Source organism: Notechis scutatus, chromosome 12, assembly GCF_049901735.1.
Source record: "Notechis scutatus isolate UNSWTSFEM ecotype Mainland chromosome 12, rNotScu1.2, whole genome shotgun sequence".
Lineage (NCBI taxonomy): Eukaryota > Metazoa > Chordata > Lepidosauria > Squamata > Elapidae > Notechis > Notechis scutatus.
In genome coordinates, this window is record NC_142020.1 from 8440380 (window position 1) to 8462014 (window position 21635).

General features: G+C 42.2%; 2 protein-coding genes across 3 annotated transcripts in view; one reads left to right on the plus strand and one right to left on the minus strand.

Annotated features, from left to right (window-relative positions):
- Nucleotides 1–7269, plus strand: part of ANTKMT (adenine nucleotide translocase lysine methyltransferase) — a 144937-nt gene extending 137668 nt beyond the window's left edge. The window contains exon 7 of the transcript XR_015750870.1: nucleotides 7246–7269. The gene's annotated coding sequence lies outside the window, so the exon portion shown is untranslated. The remainder of the gene's footprint in view (nucleotides 1–7245) is intronic.
- The window catches only part of IFT38 (intraflagellar transport 38), a 45220-nt gene extending 23927 nt beyond the window's left edge, over nucleotides 1–21293 (minus strand). For both annotated transcript variants that reach the window (XM_087973205.1, XM_087973204.1), the window contains exons 1-6: nucleotides 21137–21293; nucleotides 17267–17378; nucleotides 14378–14462; nucleotides 12817–12999; nucleotides 11194–11289; nucleotides 336–419 (exon numbers count right to left, since the gene is read on the minus strand). In XM_087973205.1, coding sequence (XP_087829331.1) covers nucleotides 336–419; nucleotides 11194–11289; nucleotides 12817–12999; nucleotides 14378–14462; nucleotides 17267–17378; nucleotides 21137–21158 — 582 coding nt within the window. In that variant the 5' untranslated portion in view covers nucleotides 21159–21293. The remainder of the gene's footprint in view (nucleotides 1–335; nucleotides 420–11193; nucleotides 11290–12816; nucleotides 13000–14377; nucleotides 14463–17266; nucleotides 17379–21136) is intronic.
- Between the last annotated feature and the right edge of the window lie 342 nt (nucleotides 21294–21635).

Genomic DNA, 21635 nt, shown 5'->3' on the forward strand with positions numbered 1-21635 from the left:
TGAGCCCAGAATTCAGGTTGCTATGTGAGAAACGCAGGTTACTTTTTTCAGTGCGGTTGTAACTTCGAACAGTCCTTCAATGAACTGTTGTATGAGTGGTGCGGCAGCCTAGAGGTGGAGCTCTCGCCTCACAAACTCTGCACTGGCAACTGGAAGGGCATCCGGCCAGTAAATACTCAGTTCCACTCAGTTGCGCTGACTCCACCAATCCAAGCTCATTAAACGATGAACAACTAAATGAACGGTTGTAAGTCAAAGGATTACCTGCATAGCAAAAAAAATAGGCAACTTACTGACCAACCAAGAGGTTGTGTTGAAAAACCCCTCATCCTTACCAAAATATCTTTGATGGCCACACGCATCACTTTTTCGGTTTCATTAATCTCAAGAGGTCTTCCAATTGCTTCTGTTCTCAGTTCCTAAGAGGGGGGAAAACAAGAGAAACAAAATGAAACAAAAGAGCAAACAAGGACAAAACCCCGAAAGATACTGTTAATGGACATTAAATATGTTTTTTCTTTCTTGACAGCAACGCCAGTTTTAGGAGGAGGATCGATTCCCAAATGTAGAAAGCATTCCGAGGAAGGAAAAGTGCCAAGGACTCGCTTTAATTGCTATCGTACATCTTCAAAGCTGGCAACCCTCTTTGGTGTAATCTCTTTGTTAACAGTTAAAAATCTAGCCCGTCAACGTCGATTTAAACGATGCTTTATTAAAATAACATAGGACAAAAGACAGAAGTGTAACATATAAAACTCCCCTGGCTTTCAGAGGCGCGTGTGTCACAGCAAGAATCGTTTTAGAAGTCACCGGTTGGCAATGCATCTTAATTAAGCCACAGTTTTGCTAACCGGGGTTTATTGAACAAAGCAATAATAGCTGCGATACGAAGCATTACAGGTAGTCCTTGACTTACAACAGTTCATTTAGTGAACGTTCAACATTACAACGGCACTGGGAAAAAAGTGACTTATTCACACTTATGATGGTTGATGTGCCCCCACAGTTCAGATGATCAAAATTTGGATGCTTGCAGCAAGATTAGCCTTTGCCCAGAATTGGAAAAGTGACAGCACTCCCTCCGATATTATGATAATAAAAAAAGGTTTTAGAGTGTGCAGAAATGGATAGGCTTTTAATGGAAATGAAGGAGAGAGAAGAGAGAGTACTGCGAAATTTGGAAGTTATGGTATAATTTTGGCTGCAAGGTAGACACGAAATAGGGAGATGAAATGAAAGGTTGTGGTGCGATGAAATAATTTGGTATGAATAGGCATAACTATATATAGTTATGTATAAATATGTAAATAACTACGTAAATATATGAAAATATGACATAAATCAAACGTAAAATAATTGTAATAACATTTAGTAATATTCTATATACTTAAGAATATGTCAAAGTGAGTGAACATTATTGCAAATATGCTGCAATGAATGGAAATATGGTTTTTTAATTGTAGAATTTATTTCATAAAGTTTTTTAAATATTAAAAATAAATTCAGACGTTCATATTTACGACAGAGTGTCACTTGATCCCGTTTTGTGATCTTCTGACAAGGGAAGGGGAAAACTAACTAACCGGGCAACTAACTTACAAACTGAAGGGATTCGCTTAACGGCTGTGGTCAAGCAAGGTCATAAAATGGGGCAAAATTCACTTTAACTGTCTTGCTTAGCGACAGAAATGTTGGCTTCAAATGTGGTCGTTAAGTCGAGCAGTCCGTGTATGATATAGCATGGCGTGGAAAGCAGGTGGCCTTTTGCTTATGGAAAAAAAAGAAAGAATCTGTGTTTGTATAGTTTTAAGAAGCAAATGTTTAATTAGATGTTATCAGGTTTTAATTCTCAAACCTTGAATGTGCTCAGCCCTTGCAATGAGACTGTCTCCATTCCCAATTTTTTTTGATTCCTGAACTTAAACTAAGCAATCTGTCAAAGAAATGGCTGTAGCCCATTACTCATTCTGAAGGCTCAATGCTGTTTCTATAGCATAGCAGCTGAAAGCTTTGGCATGTCATTCAATTCCTGCCAGGGATTTTTACTAAGAGGAGAAATTTAGCATATGAAGAGAGACAGGAAAATATCCTCAAGGAATATTTTCTGCTGTTTAACAGTCACAAAGAGAGCCCAAAGACTCTTACATGGGTTTACTGGAAGGCAAGAGATCATATATTAGTTGAATGCAGGGAAGAAAATCTGTTTAGGGCGAAGACCAAAGGAGGGATCAGTTGCATATTTGCAAAGAGCAGCCTTTACTCTTGATAAAATTAGGAAAAAGTAACTTTGGCCGAAGTGCCTTCGAGCTACGCGAAAAGCAGCACAAATCACGCAGGGAATCACAAATCGCTCAATTTCAGCAAAAGCGATACTGCTCTGCAACTGATAAGTGTAGATGATAATGTTGGGCTTTTTTATCGGCTGTCTAGCACATTATTTCCCGTGTCATTTTTAAACTATTTTTCAGCTGGAACTAGGGAAGAGTTGAGAGGGTAATCTCATGTGCCAGATGCACCATCCCCTTGTATCATTTGAACACTCTGGGTAGGGTTCCAAGAGCTAGTCTGATTTAGAACACAGAACATAGAGTAACTTGGATGGAAGGGACCTTGGAGGTCTTCTAGCCCAACCCCTGCTCAAGCAGGAGACCATATACGATTCCAGACAAATGGCTGTCCAATCTCTTCTTGAAAACCTCCAGATTCCCATCACTGGAGGTTGTCCTCCCACAATGTCCAGAGGTAAGTCCTTCCACTGATTAATTGTTCTCACTGTCAGAAAATTGCTCCTTAGTTCTAAGTTGAGTCTGCTTCAATGATCTTCCCCCCCATTGCTTCTTGTCCTACTTTCTGCTGCTTTGGAGAATTAGAAGCAGACAATCCAGAGACTTGGCTTAACTTCAAACCTCCTTTGAAATCAGACTTCTGGTAAAAGCTAACTGCCTCCTTCCCACCAACTTGCTGCTGGGAGGACAGAAATGAAGAGAGAGAGAGAAAAAAAGAGAATTTTCTAAATCTCAGATTCTGGCCCAACCCCAACCCCCACCTCCTTCCATCCTGGCTTACCATACCTTCAGCAGATTCAGCTTAAAGGAAGAAGTTGCCAACTTTCATCCTAAACGTAGCCCAGAGATTTCCTTTTCGCATGTGTGATCATGTTGCCTCTATTAAAATGATTAATGGAGGCGATCCAGCTAGAAGAGGATATGGGAAGGACTGCCAGAAGCCATCTTCGCTGCATGATAGACGTTCTGGCACATTGTTGACCATATTTTAGTGTCAGCATTCTGAGTAATGCACCTGCCAAAACCAGAACTCCAAGGCAGATAGATTCCTCAAAGAACATGTTTATTGGATACATCATATCGGTACAGCTAGTGAAAACCAGCTCTGAAAGTTTTCCTGCGCTTGTGACATAATTAAAAGAGCAATTGTCTCCCCTCCCAAGTGTCACTGGTCACATTGTCCAAATAGGGTATCTGGTGGGTTCCTTGGTCACTCCTCTCCTCTTCCAACTGTCACCTGTTGGGATGACCTTGGTTCCCACAAGAAAACTGTTTGTTTTGACTGCTAGCCAGTCTATCTACTTCCCCCTCCCTTTCCCTCATTGGAGTTCGTGGCAACTATGAGGCTGCAAAAGATGGCTTCAGCTGAGTTCGCTTCAGAGTTGACAGTTAGATGTGAGGTAAAACATGTTTATCTCAAGGCTTTTTCAAACATTTGCGCTGTTGTGGTTGTGGAACAGCTTGGTGTGGAGTTTGGATGGCTGCAACCCTATTGGCTCAAAAACCGGGCCGTTCCACACAGCGCAGTGGGCTAGATTCTGGAGTAAGGTCCAGAATTAGCAACCTTAGTTGCCAATTTGCTTTGTTTATTTTGACATCTACTATTTTGGTGATTGTTCTCGTTTGGATGCTAAGAGTTGTGATGAATTGATGGCCATAGAAAAATCATTAAGTGGATGAATGAATACATACATCAATGAAGTGCAGAATGCACAACCAAATCCTGCCTCTCATTGCTTCATGTGTAACAACTGGTTAATTTTGAGTTGCTTGTTTTGGCTGTTAGGTGCATTATTTGTTAGTACGTTTCATTTTACTCTTGTCGTAAACTCTGTTTACATCTGCAGGGATTTCTCTCTTTGAAAGTTGCTGCAAAGCAACATCAGCAGACATGTTAACTCAAAGCAACAGGCAGCGAGAATTTCGGAATAATAAATGGAGGATTACAGCTTCTGAATCTTATTTTGATTGGCCAAATCACAAGTGGGCAGAGGGCACTCTTTGCACATGCAAAATCTTCTATATTTTCTTAGCATATCACAGATGCAAGAAAAACATTTCTATCAGCAGGAAACGCCCATTGCAAGCAAATTAGGGGAGTGTTATTAGAATTATAGTAAAAAATCCTGACAGAATCATGGTTGGCAGTATTAGATTAGGAGATTAACAGAGTTGGAAAGGACCTTGTAGGTCATTTAGACCCTACACTTTTTCTGACAGATGGCAGTCCAGTCTCTTCTTGAAAGCTTCCAGGGATGAAGCTCCCACAACTTCCGAAGGCAACTTCTGTTCCATTGATTGATTGTTCTCACTGTCAGAAAATTCCTCCTTATTTCCAGGTTGAATCTCTCCTTGATCAGTTTCCATCCATTATTCCTTGTCTGGCCTTCAGGTGCTTTAAAAAATAGTTTGATCCCTTCCTCCTCTCTGTGGCAGCCCCTGGAAGGCTGCTCTCATGTCTCCCCCGGTCCTTCTCTTCACTAGACTAGCCAAGCCCAGTTCCTGCAATAGCAACCCTAATATTACATTGCAGCTCTACCCTGGCAGTACCATTTGTTTACAAAGTTGAAGAATTAAGCAAAATATTCATTAAACAAACAGTTATAAATTGAGGATTAGCTATACTCTAATCAAATCATTACGATTAATACACAGAAAAGCAATATTTTGTCAAGGAGGGTAGGTGCTCCTTTCTGTTTATGTTATGTTGCAACATCCACTCATTAGAAATCAGGGGAGCATCCACATAGCATTAATGCTAATGAGCTAAAGAGGAAAGTCATTTTAAAGCAATTAACATAAACTCAAAATATTCCACAGAGATGGCATTGGTCTTTTACGCATTGAGGAAAGAAAGCTAATAGTAAAAGAGGCAGAATTGATACTCAGTACAGCCATGGGGAATTCTACTCCCAATACATCTGGAGCCCACCAGGCTTGAAGAAAACTACATGGGGAACCTGGGACAAATTTGGAGGAGAAAAAGAAAATTGATCATCAGAGTGGAAAACAACACCTAGGAGGGAAGAGTGATGGGATTCCAAGGCTTGTTTGTACACCCTAAGAACCAAATCTGACATTTCATTCACCTCTTTCAAGGTCTTTCAGGTCTCATATGCTTCTGTGGAGCAGCGGTTTTGGGGTTGAAGTCCTCCATGGCCAATTTCATGGCCATGGTCCCAAAAAAGGACACGGTGGCTCAGTGGCTAAGACGCTGAGCTTGTCGACTAGCAAGGTCAGTAGTTCAGCGGTTCGAACCCCTAGCGCCGCGTCACGGAGTGAGCTCCTGTTCCTTGTCTCAGCTTCTGCCAACCTAGCAGTTAGCATTAAAAAATGCAAGTAGAAAAATAGGGAACCTTTTGGTGGGAAGGGAACAGCGTTCCATGCGCCTTCGAAAGCGTTTAATCATGCCGGCCACATGACCACGGAGACGTCTTCGGACAGCGCTGGCTCTTTGGCTTTGTAACGGAGAGGAACACCGCCCCCCAAGAGCCAGAAACAACTAACACGACTAGCGAGGGGAACCTTTACAGTTTACCTTTATGGCCAATTTCATGGCTCTTCATTTTTAAAACCAAGGAATACTGAACAGTCACAATCTTTCCACTATAGTAATTTATGCAATTGGAATCCAAAAGTTACCTAAAGCAAGTTACTCCCTGTATCCCACGCAACCCCCAAATCACTCAGATCGCCTCTCTTCTACTAACAATACATGTAATTGCATTCTGCTTTGAAAGAAAATATATTTAATGCCTTGAATGCCTCGGAAAAAAACCCGACCCATTTGACAAGAATCAGTGCACAGAATAATCTGTTACAGTTCCTTCACCAAGTCAGGATTTTTGTATTTCAAAGGCAGATCAAGCTTGAGTGGATTTCATTCTCAATGCCACAAAGCACAATTAAAATTTCATGCAGCACCAGTACTGCAGGAAGAATGGGAAACTGTAAACATCTCAATTTCTTTCCAGTGAAGTGTAAGATCCGTACCAAATTGACACTAATTTTTCTCCTTGTAACCTAGGAATGTAATGCTTATCCTGTACTACATTCAGTTTTAAGCCCGATGAAACTTTTTTGAGTTGGGCGACCTGCTTAACTTTCAAAAGGAGCAAAGTTCCATCATAAGGCATTCCAAGGTGGCAGAGAAAAAGGAAAACATCTGAACACATCTCTATGTTTGTTTCTTCGATGGCAGGTTGCCAACAAAACCACTAGCACACGATAACTGTATTCCGTAAACCTGAGCCCTGGTGGTGCAGTGGTTGGAAGGCATTAATACTGCAGGGAAACTCTGTCCACATTCTGGAGTTTGATTCTGATGGGGCTCAATTCAGACTTCCATCCTTCCAAGGTTGGTAAAATGAGGACCCAGACTGTTGGGGTCGACAGGCTGACACTGTAAACGACTTAGAGAGGGCTATACAGCACTGTAAAGCGGTGTATAAGTCTAAGTGCTATTGTTATTGTCCTTCCTTCCTTCCTTCCTTCCTTCCTTCCTTCCTTCCTTCCTTCCTTCCTTCCTTCCTTCCTTCCTTTCCTTTCCTTCCCTTCCCTTCCCTTCCCTTCCCTTCCCTTCCATAGTGTGCAGTGATTAGAATGCAGTATTGCAGCCTAATCCAGCTCACTGCCAGGAGTTCAATCCTGACTGACTCAAGGTTGACTCAGCCCTCTGTCCTTCTGAGGTGGGTAAAATGAGGACCCAGACTGTTGGGGTCGACAGGCTGACACTGTAAACCGCTTAGAGAGGGCTGGGAAGCACTGTAAAGTGGTGTATAAGTCTAAGTGCTATTGCTGTTGCCCTCCCCCACCCTTCCTTCCATAGTGTGCAGTGGTTAGAATGCAGCATTGCTGTCAACTTGTAAGGATCATGAATGAATTAGGGCGTCCATCGGAACCCTGACAATTGCAGTCTAATTCAGCTCACTGCCGGGAGTTCAATCCTGACCGGCTCAAGGTTGACTCAGCCTTCCCTCCTTCCGAGGTCAGTAAAACAAGGACGCAGATTGTTGGGGGCGGTATGCTGACTCTGTAAACAGCTTAGGGAGGCCTGTAAAGCAGCAGCCTCCGACCTTTTGGGCACTAGGGACCGGTTCCAAAGAGAGAGGTTTCTCTGTGGACCGAAGGGGGGAGTGTTTTTGCATGCTGCCTGCATCCCACAGTGAGATGTTGGCTGCTTCCCTTGTTTGCATGGTCTAGCTGCCTCCAGAAAATGCACCTTGGGGACAACCATGACGGAGAACTTCTACAGCATTAATAGAAAGCCTTGAGTTGCAAAGGGCTAGCAAGGAGAAGGCTATGAACAGAGTAGCCACAAGTAATCATTCAGAATCTCTAGAAACAAATGGCATATAAATTCGAGTAATAATTCCATAAAGAAAGTCCTTTGCCTGAAATCTGGCAAGCTCAGTTAAGATATCTGGAGATGTTACAGGGAAGAGTCTCGCAAGGTCATGCCAGGCCGACGCCACGGAAGCCAACCAGCCAGATGTGCTCTTTTAATGGAGGCGATTTTTCATGTTTCTAACAAGTTTTTCTCTCTCTCACTGATCGACTGCAGAGAAGGAGGAGGGAAAAGATATACTTTCTTCGCTGCAAGTCCAAAGGGAAGCAGCCAACATCTCACTGCTTGGGGCTCATGAAAATTTTAGCCTTTTATCTCTTTTAAAGAATTACATTTCAATCTGTCACAAGTTGTCACCTTCCAAATATACTGGAGAACACCGTTCCAAACGATGCAAGTCCATAATGAATGACTAGCCTGAGAACCAAACAGAACTTCTAGATCCAAAGACTTCATATTACTCAAAGCCAAACCTTCAAGGCAAACAAGAGGAGGCAACCCTGTGTGAAGACATCTCAGAGACAGACCCCTTGGGAAGTTAAAGCCTTAAAAGCTAAAATCACACTGGCAGGTGAAAAACAAAATCTATTCATCCCAATACCGTGTTTCCTCAAAAATAAGACAGGGTCTTCTATTAATTTTTGCTCCAAAAGACACACTGGGACTTATTTTCAGGGAAACAGGGTACTTCTAGCAGACCACAATTTGAGAAAGACTGACATAGAGACAGAACACGTCCTTGCATACAGAATGCAGGTAGGCCTCGACTTACGACCACAATTGAGCTCTATATTTCCCTTGCTAAGTGAGGCAGTTGTTAAGTGAGTTTTGCCCCGTTTTTCCAGCTTTCTTTGCATGGTTGTTATGTAAATATCTGCAGTTGTTAAGCTGGCAACACAGTCGTTAAGTGAATCTGGCTTCCCATTAATTTTGCTTGCCAGAAGGTTGTAAATGACTCCCCCTGGGACACTGCAACCGTCATAAATATGAGTCAGTTGCCTGGTGTCTGAATTTTGATCACATGTCCGTGGGGATGCTGCAGCGGTCGTAAATGTGAAAAATGGTCAGAAGTCCCTTTTTTCAGGGATGTTCCAAGTTTAACATTTTGATTGAGTTATAAAATATAAACTATAGAGTCGGAATGTTTCTTTTTCTTTTCTTTTCTTCTTATCCTTCCTCACTTCTCTTCCCCCTTTTCTTCCCCACTGCTTTTCTATTTGCTTTTGTATTTGTATTTTACAATATTTCATAACTCCATCAAAATGTAAAACTAAGGCTGTTGTAACTTTGAACGGTCACTGTTGTAAGCTGAGGACAACCTGTAGCTATGTTGCACCCTTCTAAGGTCTTCCGAGGATCAATCAAACCTTGGTGTAAAACCTGCCACAGATGCCCTCCGTGGATTTCAAAACATCTGAAACCTGGGCATCGAATATTCTACCCTTGCGCTGTCTCAGATGAAAAATGACAATTCAATTACATTATTATTCCATTATGGGCATGATGTCTCTTGTTGCGGGAAATCAACTGACATGCAAAGGCTTTGATGGAGACAAAAATAAAAGCCCCAGACTTCAATGATCTAGAACATCGATGGAAGACAAGGTTGACTGCATATACAAATGAGAAATATCTCCAACTACATATATTTATTTTCCCCCCAGCAGAAAAAGAAAGTTATTTATTTCTCAAGGAAATGCAAAGAGTAGGAAAACTCCTCCTGACCTGCCCAACAAAGATTATGAGATGGAAGTCTTTAATATTTACAAGATTATCCCCAAGATGCATTCCATGGATTTTTGTTCATAGGACCATGCCTGGGGCTGCCGAAGATGAAATCAGTAACAGAAGTTCAACAGAGAACAATAATAGCTCTGTTTGAACATCCCTGCCTTGGTAGGAGCTCCACGTCTTCTTTTTAATTAATTGCCCAGAATGCAGAAGGAGGGGGGAAAAAGGCACTGATCATTAGGAAGAGAACATTAAAAAAGAAAAAACTTGTTCAATCAGCTATTTTCACACAACAGATCTGTGTGCTTTATCTTCAAAAATGTCTTGTTGACCCTAATGAGGCAGAAGGAACATCTGGATCTTCTTTTCCCACCAGAGCAGAGTTTCCTCAGCCTTGAAAAGTTTTAGATGTGTGGACTACAACCCCCAGAATCCCCCATCCTGTACATCTCTACTCTTCAGCACAGGATCTAGAAGGGTGAAATTTAAGAGAGGCAGAAGGAAACCCATGTTGCTTGAAAATGGATAGACTTAGAAAGGTGGACAGCAACAGAACAATAAGGAGAAGCTATGGAGACCAGGGGAGACAGGATAGCAGTCTTCCAATAATTGAGGGGCTGCCAGAGAGGAGAGGGGGGTCAAGCTATTTTCCAAAGCACCTGAAGGCCAGACAAGGAACAATGGATGGAAACTGACCAAGGAGAGATTCAACCTGGAAATAAGGATAAATTTTCTGACACTGAGAACAATCAACCAAGGGAACAGGAGTTGCCTTCAGAAGTTGTGGGAGTTTCATCACTGGAAACTTTCAAGAAGAGACTGGACTGTGATTTGTTAGAAATGGTGTAGGGTCATCCACTTGGGCGATGGGTTGGACTAGATGACCTACAAGGTCCCTTTCCAACTCCGATGATCTGTTGTCTGATTCTCAATCATCCAAGTCATGGTTGAAAAAGGTGCTTTTTCCCAAAAGGCAGCTGGATTTTCTTGGTCCTTTTTCTTTAACAGAATAACAGAGTTGGAAGGGACCTTGGAGGTCTTCTAGTCCAACCCACAGCTTAATCAGGGAACTCTATACCAGGGGTGTCAAACTCGTATCAGGGTTGTGTTGGACCTTGGGGGCCCGGGTGGGCGTGGACATCTCGACGCCACTTGTGTTGGATGCGCTTGTGATGGCCCAAGTGCTCTGCCAGCAACAATGGGCTCCTGACCTCCGTTTTCGGCTACGACGGCATCCTTCAACCTCTGCCAGAGAAAATGGAGGTTGGGAGGACCTGTGTGTGGCCCTCCCAAGCTCCATTTTTGCTGGCAAAGGCACTGCGGGCTGGTCCTTTGCTATTTCCAGGAGCACCCACAACTTCTGAAGGCAAGCCATTCCACTGGAGAATTGTTCCCACTGTCGGGAAATTCCTTCTTAGTTCTAGGTTGCTTCTCTCCTTGATTAGTTTCCATCCGTTGCTTCTTGTTCTGCCTTCTGGTACTTTGGAAAATAGGTTGACCCTCCCCCCCTGTCCTGCCCCTGTTCTATGTGGCAGCCTCTCCAATATTGGAACCCTGCTATCATGTCACCCCCTAGGCCTTCGGAAGAATTGAAGAAGCTTCTTGGATGAGAAGCGAAACATTTTCAAAGGAAAACACCAAGAAAATCCAAAATGCCTTTTGGGGAAAAAAAGCACCTTTGGGACAACAATCAGGAGAATTGATATTCACAGATTTGCTACTGAAAAAGTAGCCGCGTTTTGGGCATCGCGCGCCTGGAAATATTAAAAATAGAAAACCTGGTTTTGGGTGCAAGTAAGGGACAGTGGAAATGTTTCTTTGTAGACTTACCCTCAGCATCACTTCTTTGCCCAACAAGTCATACAGAGACGCTCCTTTCGAAGTGATATCTGAAGCGAGCTGCCTGGCTGTCTTCAAATCACTGATCTAAACGGATATTTGGAGAAATCAGAGTTTAAGGGGTTAGTTAGAGAGGAGTGGAGAGGGAATTCTTCTGACTAAAGCCATATATTGAGATGGTAGACTCTTTGGAAGTGCCCATCTCCAAGCAGATTAATAACCGTAATAATTTGTGCACGAGCTTCAGTGGATCTGAATAATTTATTTGTTCGTGTGTTGGCGAGCCGTGAGCTGTGCAGTTACGTTGCTTTCGCTGACCTTTTCGATTTTGAAGGGAAAAGATTCGATTTTGAAGGGGAAAAATTCCAAGCTGGAAGATGCTCCTGGTCTGGATGGGAGGAGGACTGTATCCCCTTCTTACCAAGTTCACCATAGATGCTATTTGCCCTACATCAGGCCTGTCAAACTCCAGCCCGTGGGCTGGATGCGTCACACACTGGCCACGCCAATGCCCAGTTTAGCGAAGGGGGGAAAAGTCCCAATAGGTCATGTGATGTGCTGTGATGACGTGAGTTTGACACCCCTGCTCTACAGAATACCATTCACAGAAAACACAATTGGCTTTCCTCAGTGAGGAAAGAATGCTTGCATACATTAAAGCCAATTCTCACAACTTTTCCAGATGTTTCCATCTACCAGATCACTTTCTTCTTGTACAGGTCAACATACATCTACCTAATACACACATCTTTGAATATGCCTACTGTCTTTCCAAGCTAACTAACTAATTAACTAACTAACTCCCAGAATTCTCAATAATACTCATGCTGGATTAATTCTAGGAGTTGTCCACCCATCTAGAGGGCAACCAGGTGGAGGAAGGCTGAACATACCACATTACCGTATTTCCCTGAAAATAAGACCCAACTGGAAAATAAACTCTAGCAAAATTTTCAGGATGCTTGTAATATAAGCCCTACCTCCAAAATAAGCCCCAGTTAAGATTGTCAGCCAGACACATTTAGTGCCGTATTTCCCCGAAAGTAAGACCTAACTGGAAAATAAGCCCTAACGCCTCTTTTGGAGCAAAAATTAACAGAAGACCCTGTCTTATTTTCAATAAGGGAAACATGGTATTATAGAATGCTTTTTTTTTTTTTTCAAATTTGGCTTATCATGGTATGTCAATCTCACTACTGTGGTGTATATGCTACTATTTATGATGTAGCCCAATTCCAAACCCAAGCAATCATGATTTAGTCAATAATCTATGTTTAGCGCAATGCATAAATCCAGGTCAGTATGTTTACTGGATTTTCTGTCAGTAGCTTTGGAAGCAGAATACTGTATCTTCTCCCGTTCTTGCAGTTCTACAATTGCACTCACAGTTGATTTACTCCACATGAGGGGTAAACCAGCCTTTTAAAACAAAAACAGTGTCTTCTTTGTGGATAGGTGGGTGGAGATGCAAGATATGCATACTTCAATGACTATATGTAGGGCAAGACCTAATCCATTTTTTAAAAGATTCTAGGTATCACTTAAATGATGCTTTAAGCCTCAAGAGGAAAGGCGAGACTCAGCGAATAATAGAAGAAATTCAAAGTTCCTCACTCTGGAACCCAGATCAAATTTGAATTTGCCGACGTCTTCTTCTTCACCCATAGCCGTGCTTTCCATCCCTTTGCTCTTCATGGCGTTGTACAGGACCGTGGTGATCTTCAGCAGCTCCTTCACAGCGTAGCCATCGGCTTGGTAAAGCTTCTTGGTGTTGAGTTTGATGTGAGCTTTGGTGGCCTGTGGGAAGAAGAAATGAATGCTCATCTCTCTCTCTCCATATATGCTTATATCTCAGGATGAAGTAGTTCGTAGCTATTTATAGAGAATTCCTAAATGATTTCCAACTTGGGAAATTAAAATTATGTCATTGCAGGGGCTCCATCAAGAAGAGACTGGATGGTCATTTGTCTGGAATGGTATAGGGTCTCCTGCTTGGGCAGGGGGTTTGGACAAGAAGCAGAGGTGACATTCCGCAGGTTCTGACCAGTTCTGGAGAACCGGTAGCGGAAATTTTGAGCAGTTCAGAGAGCCGGCCAATACCAGCTCTGACTAGCCCCGCCCCCATCTCTTCTCTGCCTCCCATTGAGTCCCAGCTGATTGGCTGGGTCTTCTTTGGTTGCCCTGCACAGGAGAACAGAGCTGGAAAGCAGGTTAGCGGGGTGGGGAAGGAATGGAGATTTTGCAGTATCCTTCCCCTGCCATGCCCACCAAGCCACGCCCACAGAACCAGAAGTAAAAAAAAAATTGAATCCCACCACTGATAAGAAGACCTCCCATCCAACTCTATTATTCGATTATGTCCTATGAGCTTTTTGACTAGGTGCTACAATTGCTGGGATCTATAGCCTGCTTTCAATTTTTTTTTTTTTTTTGCAAGAGCCAATTTTTATTCGATGTATTCATGTGTTACATTTATTTGTCTTTTCTCCGGACGATTTGAAGTAGCATCCACGGTAACCTTTTCTCCAATGTAATTCCTGCATGAGCCAACCTGTTTGAATTGAAATCATAATTGACCCAAAGACGTGGATAATATCTCTGTGGCTGAATCCAGCTTCTCTGATTCCAGTCCTATATCCTAAGAATATACCAAATATGTTTTATCCCAAAACGGAAGTACTTTTAAGCAAGATCCTATAATTCTAACACAGGGAAGGAAAAGAATGTTTGAGCAATGATTCATCCCAATGTAGCGAACACCGTCTGGGCCAGCCAGTTCCTAATTAACCAGAAGAGAAATTCTGCAACAGGAACTTTATTGCTTTAGTTCACCAAGGGTAAAATTTACAGTTGATCAGATCTTCAGTTAATTGGCACATCAGTTTTGCCCCTACCATGTGGCCTCCTTTTTTCCCAAATTAAATGAGGAAGGTGCATCCTTCTCCCCAGTACTCTTTAGATCCAATTTTCAAACCACAGATCTAACTCTTTCTCTCCCTCTCTCTCTCCCCTCCCCCCTCTCTCTCTCTTTCTCCCTCTCCCTCCTACCCCTTTTCTCTCTGTATCGGAAGTGTTTTCATTCAAAAATTAACTGGAGCACGCTCTGGTACTGAATTTAATATTTTTCATTTGATCTTTCAGGGCGATTCAGGGACATTAAATAAATTAAACCCACCATAAACTGAGCAACAGCCTTAATGAAAAAAACCCGGTCCTGCTCTGTTTCAACATCGGAAGGGACATCAATCTGAGGTTCGTATCTGCAAAAGGAAATGGACACAGAATTAAGTATTTGGGGTTTTACTGATTAGATAGATTTGTTGTTATAGAAATGGCTAGTTTATACTATTATGTAAAAGTAAAAAATTGAGGTTTGATGTTAATGCCTTGTTCTACTGCACCAAAGGGAAGTCAATGCCTTTTTTTCCCCTGTTTTCCCCTTGCTTCCCCTCACTTTTCTCTTCTCTTCTTCCTTCCCTAACTTCCCTGCTATTTACTTTTGTATTTTCTTTGTATGCTATATATAAGAGCCATGGTGGTGCAGTAGTTAGAATGCAGTACTGCGGTACTGCAGTACTAACTCACTGCTCACTCCAGGAGTTCGAATCTCACTAGGCTCAAGGTTGACTCAGCCTTCCCTCCTTCCAAGGTAGGGAAAATGAGGCCCCAGATTGTTGGGGGCAAGAAGTTGACTCTGTAAACCGCTTAGAGGGTAAAGCATGTGAAGCAGTATATAGATCTAAGTGTTATTGCTATTGCTCTCTTTTTATGAACAAATTGTGATATTTTGTTTATTTGATCTGTGTAGCTGCCCATCTCAACAGTTAAAAATATAAAACAATGAAAACAATTCAGGTAATCCTTGAGTGTCAACAGTAGACAGTCTAAGGTTAAAGTTTTGGGGGTTTGGGGAAGAAACCGCAAAGTCAGGTAGTGTATTCCAGACATTGACCACTATAGAGTTGTAATTGCAGGAATGTTCCAATCTCGGATGGCAAACCTCAGATAAAGAATGTTTCCAAGCAAATACAACTCAGGTAAACAAAGTCACTAATCTAAAGGAGGATTAGAGAGAGGAAGTAAACATATGTTAGACTTTAACTAGAGATAATTAATTGTATGGATTACTGTGCTAAACAGTAACAAAAGTTAAGCAGTAACCCAAGTTAACCAGTGATGGAGGATAACTAAAAATGTGTATAAATGCAAGACTAGACTCCAATAAAGATCATCATGATTCAGTTGTTCATGATCAAACAACTCGACTGCCTCGTCATTACAACAGACCACTCTGTTGCTGAAGTCGTATTTCCTGCAATCAAGTTTGGTGCAGTTTACCTTGAGTTTGTATCTATTGTGTGCTCTTGTATTGTTGTGGTTGAAGCGGAAGTAGTGATTGATGGGTAGGACATTGCAATAGATAAGTTTATGTACTACTCTTAGGTCGGACTGAAGTCAGCATAGTTCTAAGCTGTCTAAGCCCAAAATTTCAAGTCTGGTGGCATAAGGTGTTCTGTTGCGAGTAGAGGAGTGGAGGATTCTTCTCGTGAAATATCTCTGGACTCTCTCGACTGTATTAATGTCCGATATGCAGTGCGGGTTCCAGACAGATGAGCTGTATTCGAGAATTGGTCTAGCAAATGTTTTGTATGCTCTAGTTAGTAGTGCAATATTACCGGAGAAAAAAACTACGTAGGATTAGGTTTGCAACTCTTAATGCCTTTTTGGCTATGTAGTCACAGTGGGCTCTAGCACTTAGATCATTAGAGATCTAAGATGGCAGCAGCTTGTGGGGGGAGGGTGTCACATGACTTTCCCAGCTGGCTTCCAACAAGCAAAGTCAATGAAGGAAGCTGGATTTGCTTAACGGCCATGTGATTCACTTAAAAACCATGGCAAAAAAGTTTGTAAAATAGGGAATGAATCCCTATTAGGGAGAATAGAATCCCTATTGTACTTGGGACAATTTTACAGACTTTCATACTAATCTTTAATACCATATCACCGCAGAGAGCAGGAGGAAACATTCACCTGAAGACTATTTTAAACTCAGTCTCTCTAAAAGAAAGCTAATTCTTTTGACATATTTTTGAGTTCTTACTGGAACAATTCCCAAGCTGAACCACAGCAGAATATTTTGCCTAATCTTCAAGGCAGAAGTATACAACTTTTTATGGGCTAAGGACCACATCTGGATTTTGAGTGGTGTGATAGCAATAGTACTTAGACATATGCAGTTTCACAGTACTTTACAGCTCTCTCTAAACGGTTTACAGTCAGCCTATTGCTCCCCAACAATCTGGGTCATTATACCGACCTCAGAAGGATGGAAGGCTGAGTCAATCTTGAGCAGGTCAGGATCGAACTGCTGGCAGTGGGCAGAGTTAGCCTGCAATACTGCATTCTAACCACTGCACCACCAGAGTTCATGGTGTGATGGATGTCACACACAAAAAGAACATGGGATGAGAACTGGGCAGGGCCAGTCTATAAAATAAACTTAACTGAATTTCAATTTAATTTAATTTAGTTTATGTGAATGTCCATGTGAATTTAATAGTTTCCCTCTTCTGTGCTGTTGCAAACTATAATTTAAGTAGCAATTTTTGCAGGACTTCTGCACTGTCCCAAAACCTTGAAGGTTGAAACTGCAGATAACCCAGGAATTTTAGGTTGTGTATCACCAAAATGTCTTGTTTACAAAATACACAACAAATCAAGTCCACCTTTTTTTTACCAACTCCATGTATCTTATCAAAGTCTTTTTAATCTATCAGAGGAAAGATCCTCTGATGTTTAATTTCAAATGCAAAACAAACTAAGGTAAGATGTTTTAATCTCAAAAATATGTTTGAACTACCACAGAGCAACAACAGATGGTTAAAACTGACGATCAAGCATCAATATTTTTAAAAGCTTTGAATGTATTTTGGTTGCAACCTTTTTTTTTTTTTCAAACTGGAAATCTTCCAGAATACTTCAACTTCAATTTTAAGCTCTTTTGGAAAGCTCCAAGCTCCAAGCATTGCTCATATTTGTTTTCAAATTAAAGCTGAGTACCAACCTTTTCACCAGCCAAAGGAGTATTTCTGAAACCAGCATGAAATTTGGAGTCCGAAAATTCTCCATTGAGATAAGCCGGGGATAGCCCAGAGCCCTCATCATCTCCGTAAAATCTTTGGCAAAAAATAAATATGAAACCTTTAATCAATTCAAGTATGGTACATCTTAATTTTCTTCTCTCATTTCTATGCTGGAATGGGAAAATTGCACTTGATATTCTGCTACTAAGAGATATTCATGAATAGTACAGGTAGTCCTTGACTTAGGATGACGATTGAGCCCAAAATTTCCATTGCAAAGCAAGACTGTTGTTAAGTGAGTTTTACCCCATTTTACGTCCTTTCTTGCCAGAGTTAAGCAAATCACTGCAGTTAACCCGGTTGTTAAGCGAATCTGGCTTCCACATGATTCTGCTTGTCAGAAGGTTGCAAATGGTGATCACTGTCATAAATATGAGCCAGTTACCAATTGTCCAAATTTTGACCACGTGACAATGGGGATGCTGCAACAGTCACAACTGTTTTCAGTGTCGTAACTTCGAATGGTCACTGGATGAATGGTTGTAAGTCAAGGATTATCTGTATGCCAAAAGACGAACTACAAACTATAAACACATATTCTCTAAAAATGCTGGGAAACTGCCAGCTAGGCTGGAAGAAGGGATCAAGCGAGGGCCTAGCTTGGAATCAATGCACAGTTGCAAGCGACATAAATTTGACACACACACACACACACCCAAGATCCATGAAGCCTTATCTCCCAAGGGAAGACAAGCACCTTGGGAAAGGTCCCTTTTATGTCGGAGGCACCGTTTAAAGCATTTCTAGGTTGAAAGGATTAGCCAGTAACATCACCATTGCCCCGGGGGGGTGTGTGTGTGGCACCTTCCATCTCCCCATTAAGGAGTTGGAGCGAATGACGGGAGGTCATTCTACCACGCAGCAGCACTTGGGTCTTGAACGGGGGCTTCCTAATTTCCAAACCAGTATCCTAACCATATGAGCACCATGCTTCTGTGATATAGGTGATAGACAGTCAAGTAAGTTATTGTCTATTCAAGCAAGCTATATAGTGGCTTGCACCTGACGAATAGGTATTTCCCAGAGAAATTGATGGGGTGGTGCTAGGATTAATACCGGTCATTGCAACAACAACATAATTTTCTTCTGTGAAACGGAAGGACACCATTGGGCCTGTCCATCCAAAAAACCCTGATTTGGTGGCTGGGTTTTAACGCATCATGTCAGATCTTGGTGTTTTGAATAAAATGACAAACCAGAATATCTATTCACTAACTGCGGTTTACCAATCACCAAAGGTGCAAACAAGCAACGCAGTTAAAGGCAAAAAGGAAACAAATCACATTATGGATTAGCGTAGCGTGTGAACTCTGGGAAGACCGAGCTGAAGGCAATGAACTTGTAAAGGAGTTTTTTCCCTAGATGAGGGCAGGGGCAGAGGCTTCACAGCAGAAATCATTTTGCACGCTACGCTTTGAAACAAGGCCTGCCAACAAATGAAAATGAAGTGCAGAAAACAGCAGGCTGGCAGCTGAATTCCATAATGAAAACAGAGTTTGGTGCTTGTCAGAAAAGGTGACTCAGAATTAGTCATAAGCTTCAGCATTAGCACCATGAGTATGAAAAATAAGACATTGCGATGGGCTGTGGTCGGTATTTGCCCATTTTTGAAAAGCAGAATTATGTCAGCCATTCTTTACGTTGTCTTAAGATGTGGGTCATAAATTATTATGGGTACTTATAGAGACCATACCCTGCAGGTATCTATTTCCATATACAGGTAATCCTCAGCTGAATGTAATCAGAATTTCCATTGCTAAGTAAGGCTATTGTTAAGTGATTTGCACCTGTTTTTGCCATGGTTGTTAAGCGAATCACCACAGTTGTTAAGTGAATCATGCAGCCATTAAGCCTGGGGTCATGTGATCCATTGTTTGCACCCTTCTGACAAGCAAAGTCAATGGGGAATCCAGATTCATTTTACAACCCTATTACTAACTTAACAATTGCAATGATTCACTTAACCACTGCCGCAAGAAAAGTCGTAAAATGGGGCAAAACTCACTGAAAAAATATTTCACTTAGCAACATGTTGGGCTCAATTGTGGTCGTAGGTCAAGGACTACCTCTACAAAACTAAACGAATTCGACTTCCTTCTTTTATTGAGACCCCATTTTACCTCAATCCGCTACTTTTTCTGCAGTTTATTTTTTATTTAATTAATTTATAGTGTCTGTGTTTTTTGGGGGTTGCCACGATGTAAAAAAGATATTGAGACTCTAGAAAGAGTGCAGAGAAGAACAACAAAGATGATTAGGGGACTGGAGGCTAAAACATATAAACAACGGTTGCTGGAACTGAAATATATGTTAGTCAAAATATGGCATAACAACCTCCTAGAACTTATGGTTCTTCCCCTTTTCAACTCAACATACACACACATGCACACACAAAAGAAGGATCGGGGTGACATTATAGCAGTGTTCCTATATTACAAAGGTTGCCACAAAGAAGAGGGGATCAACCTATTTTCCAAACCACCTGAAAGCAGGAGAAGAAGCAACGGATGGAAACTAGAACTAAGAAGACATTTCCTGGCAGTTAGAACAACTAACCAGTGGAATAAGTTGCCTCCAGAAGTTGTGAATGCTCCAACACTGGAACTAGTCTACTCTACTCTACTCTACTCTACTCTACTCTACTCTACTCTAACCATTCTCTATTCTGCTCTGCTCTGCTCTACTTTATTCTCTATTCTACTCTGCTCTGTTCTACTCTACATCTGACCTGGTTAAACTTGTTGTGTGAAATACGTCCAACTTTCAACATATTAGCTTCATGTGGCACCAGCATTGATCTGATCATTACATCCCAACACACACCTACCCACCCCCCCAAATGAAAGTCTCTTCTCCTTTGGCCTCCAATAGAGGAAGACAGATTGACTCACTTCTTCAAATAGATACAATTTCAGACATAAACTAAAATCCAGGGGAGTCAGTTTTCTGACTCAGAAGCTTTTCATCACATTGGTCCTTAGAGGGAGGCCAAAAGTGTACCAAAAGCAAAAGGCGCCCTACGCGTCATTTATCACCATTTTATTAAATTCAAAGGCTTCCAATGACATCTGAACAATTAAACATAGGAGAAAGCAATAAAGCAATAGAAAGCAGAGATCAGGAGCCCCACTTTTCATCTTCTTCATTGTTGAGAGTTGGGTGGCATGCAAGTTTAACACAGTTATATTGGTATTAGCATTATTTCAATTTAGGAATTAAGCAGCATAGTGCTATATTAATGCAATATCAGGGGTTTTTTAATTCAATGTATAGAATGTGAAGGATGTGCGTTTGTGTTTATTTTCACATCGCGTACACTGAAGATGGTATTTAATTTTGTTGTGCGAGGTGCAATGACCATAAAGTAAACTAAACTAAACTTCATGTGTGTTAAAACTCTGGCCCAGCACCACCCACCCCGGCTGGGAACCATGGGACTCCACATCACCTTTAAGCTTCTTGGGAAAAACAGCTTTTGTTCTTCTGAGTGCCTCTAGATGGCAGCAGTGAGCCGGGATTTGCCTGGCGCCTCTTTGCTGCCATCTGTGGTCGGGATGATTCTTGCAGGCCAGCTAATGCTAGCTCTCCTGGGACTCCTACTACCTGCCAGCGTTGTTGTATGGATCAAAGCGGGCTATGGGGGTGTCACATACGCTGCCCTGAGCTCTTTGGTAATGGGGTGCGGGGATCACGGCGCCCCGGTCGGGTGATTAGATAATGGGATAAATTAGAGGAGGCTCGCTTGGGAGACTGCGTCGGACCGTCCCACCCCCTCGCCCCGTTAGACTCACTCCGGAGATCGCGGAAAGACATAACGGCGTGCTGCAAATCCGTCGGCCGCCTCCGTCGGTCGGGTAAACTTCTCCCAGGCTTCGCGGCGGAGTAGGCCGCGCCGCTTACGTAGCCATGGCAACGGGGCGACGGTGAGCGGCGGGGCTCAAGCGGAGCGGAAGGCGGAGCCGCGGCGTCGAACGCCCCGCCGGCCGGGGAAGCGAATGGGAGGCGAGGAAGGAGGCGGGGCTGGCTGGACTTGGACTTGCGCTGCCCGGGCGTTTCATGGGAGCGTTTTAAAAACGCGCAGAAAAGCAAAGTGGCAAAAATAAATAAATAAATAAAACGAAATAGAAAAGACTTTGGAATATGAAGGCAGTCACCCGAAATAGCATTCCTCCTGAGATTAGGGTGGCTTTTCACGCAAAAAACGTGTCACTGGGCTTTGTTGAAGTCCATTTGGTTGACTTGAGAATAGAATTAGAATAGAGAATAGAATACAATAGGATTTAGATTAGG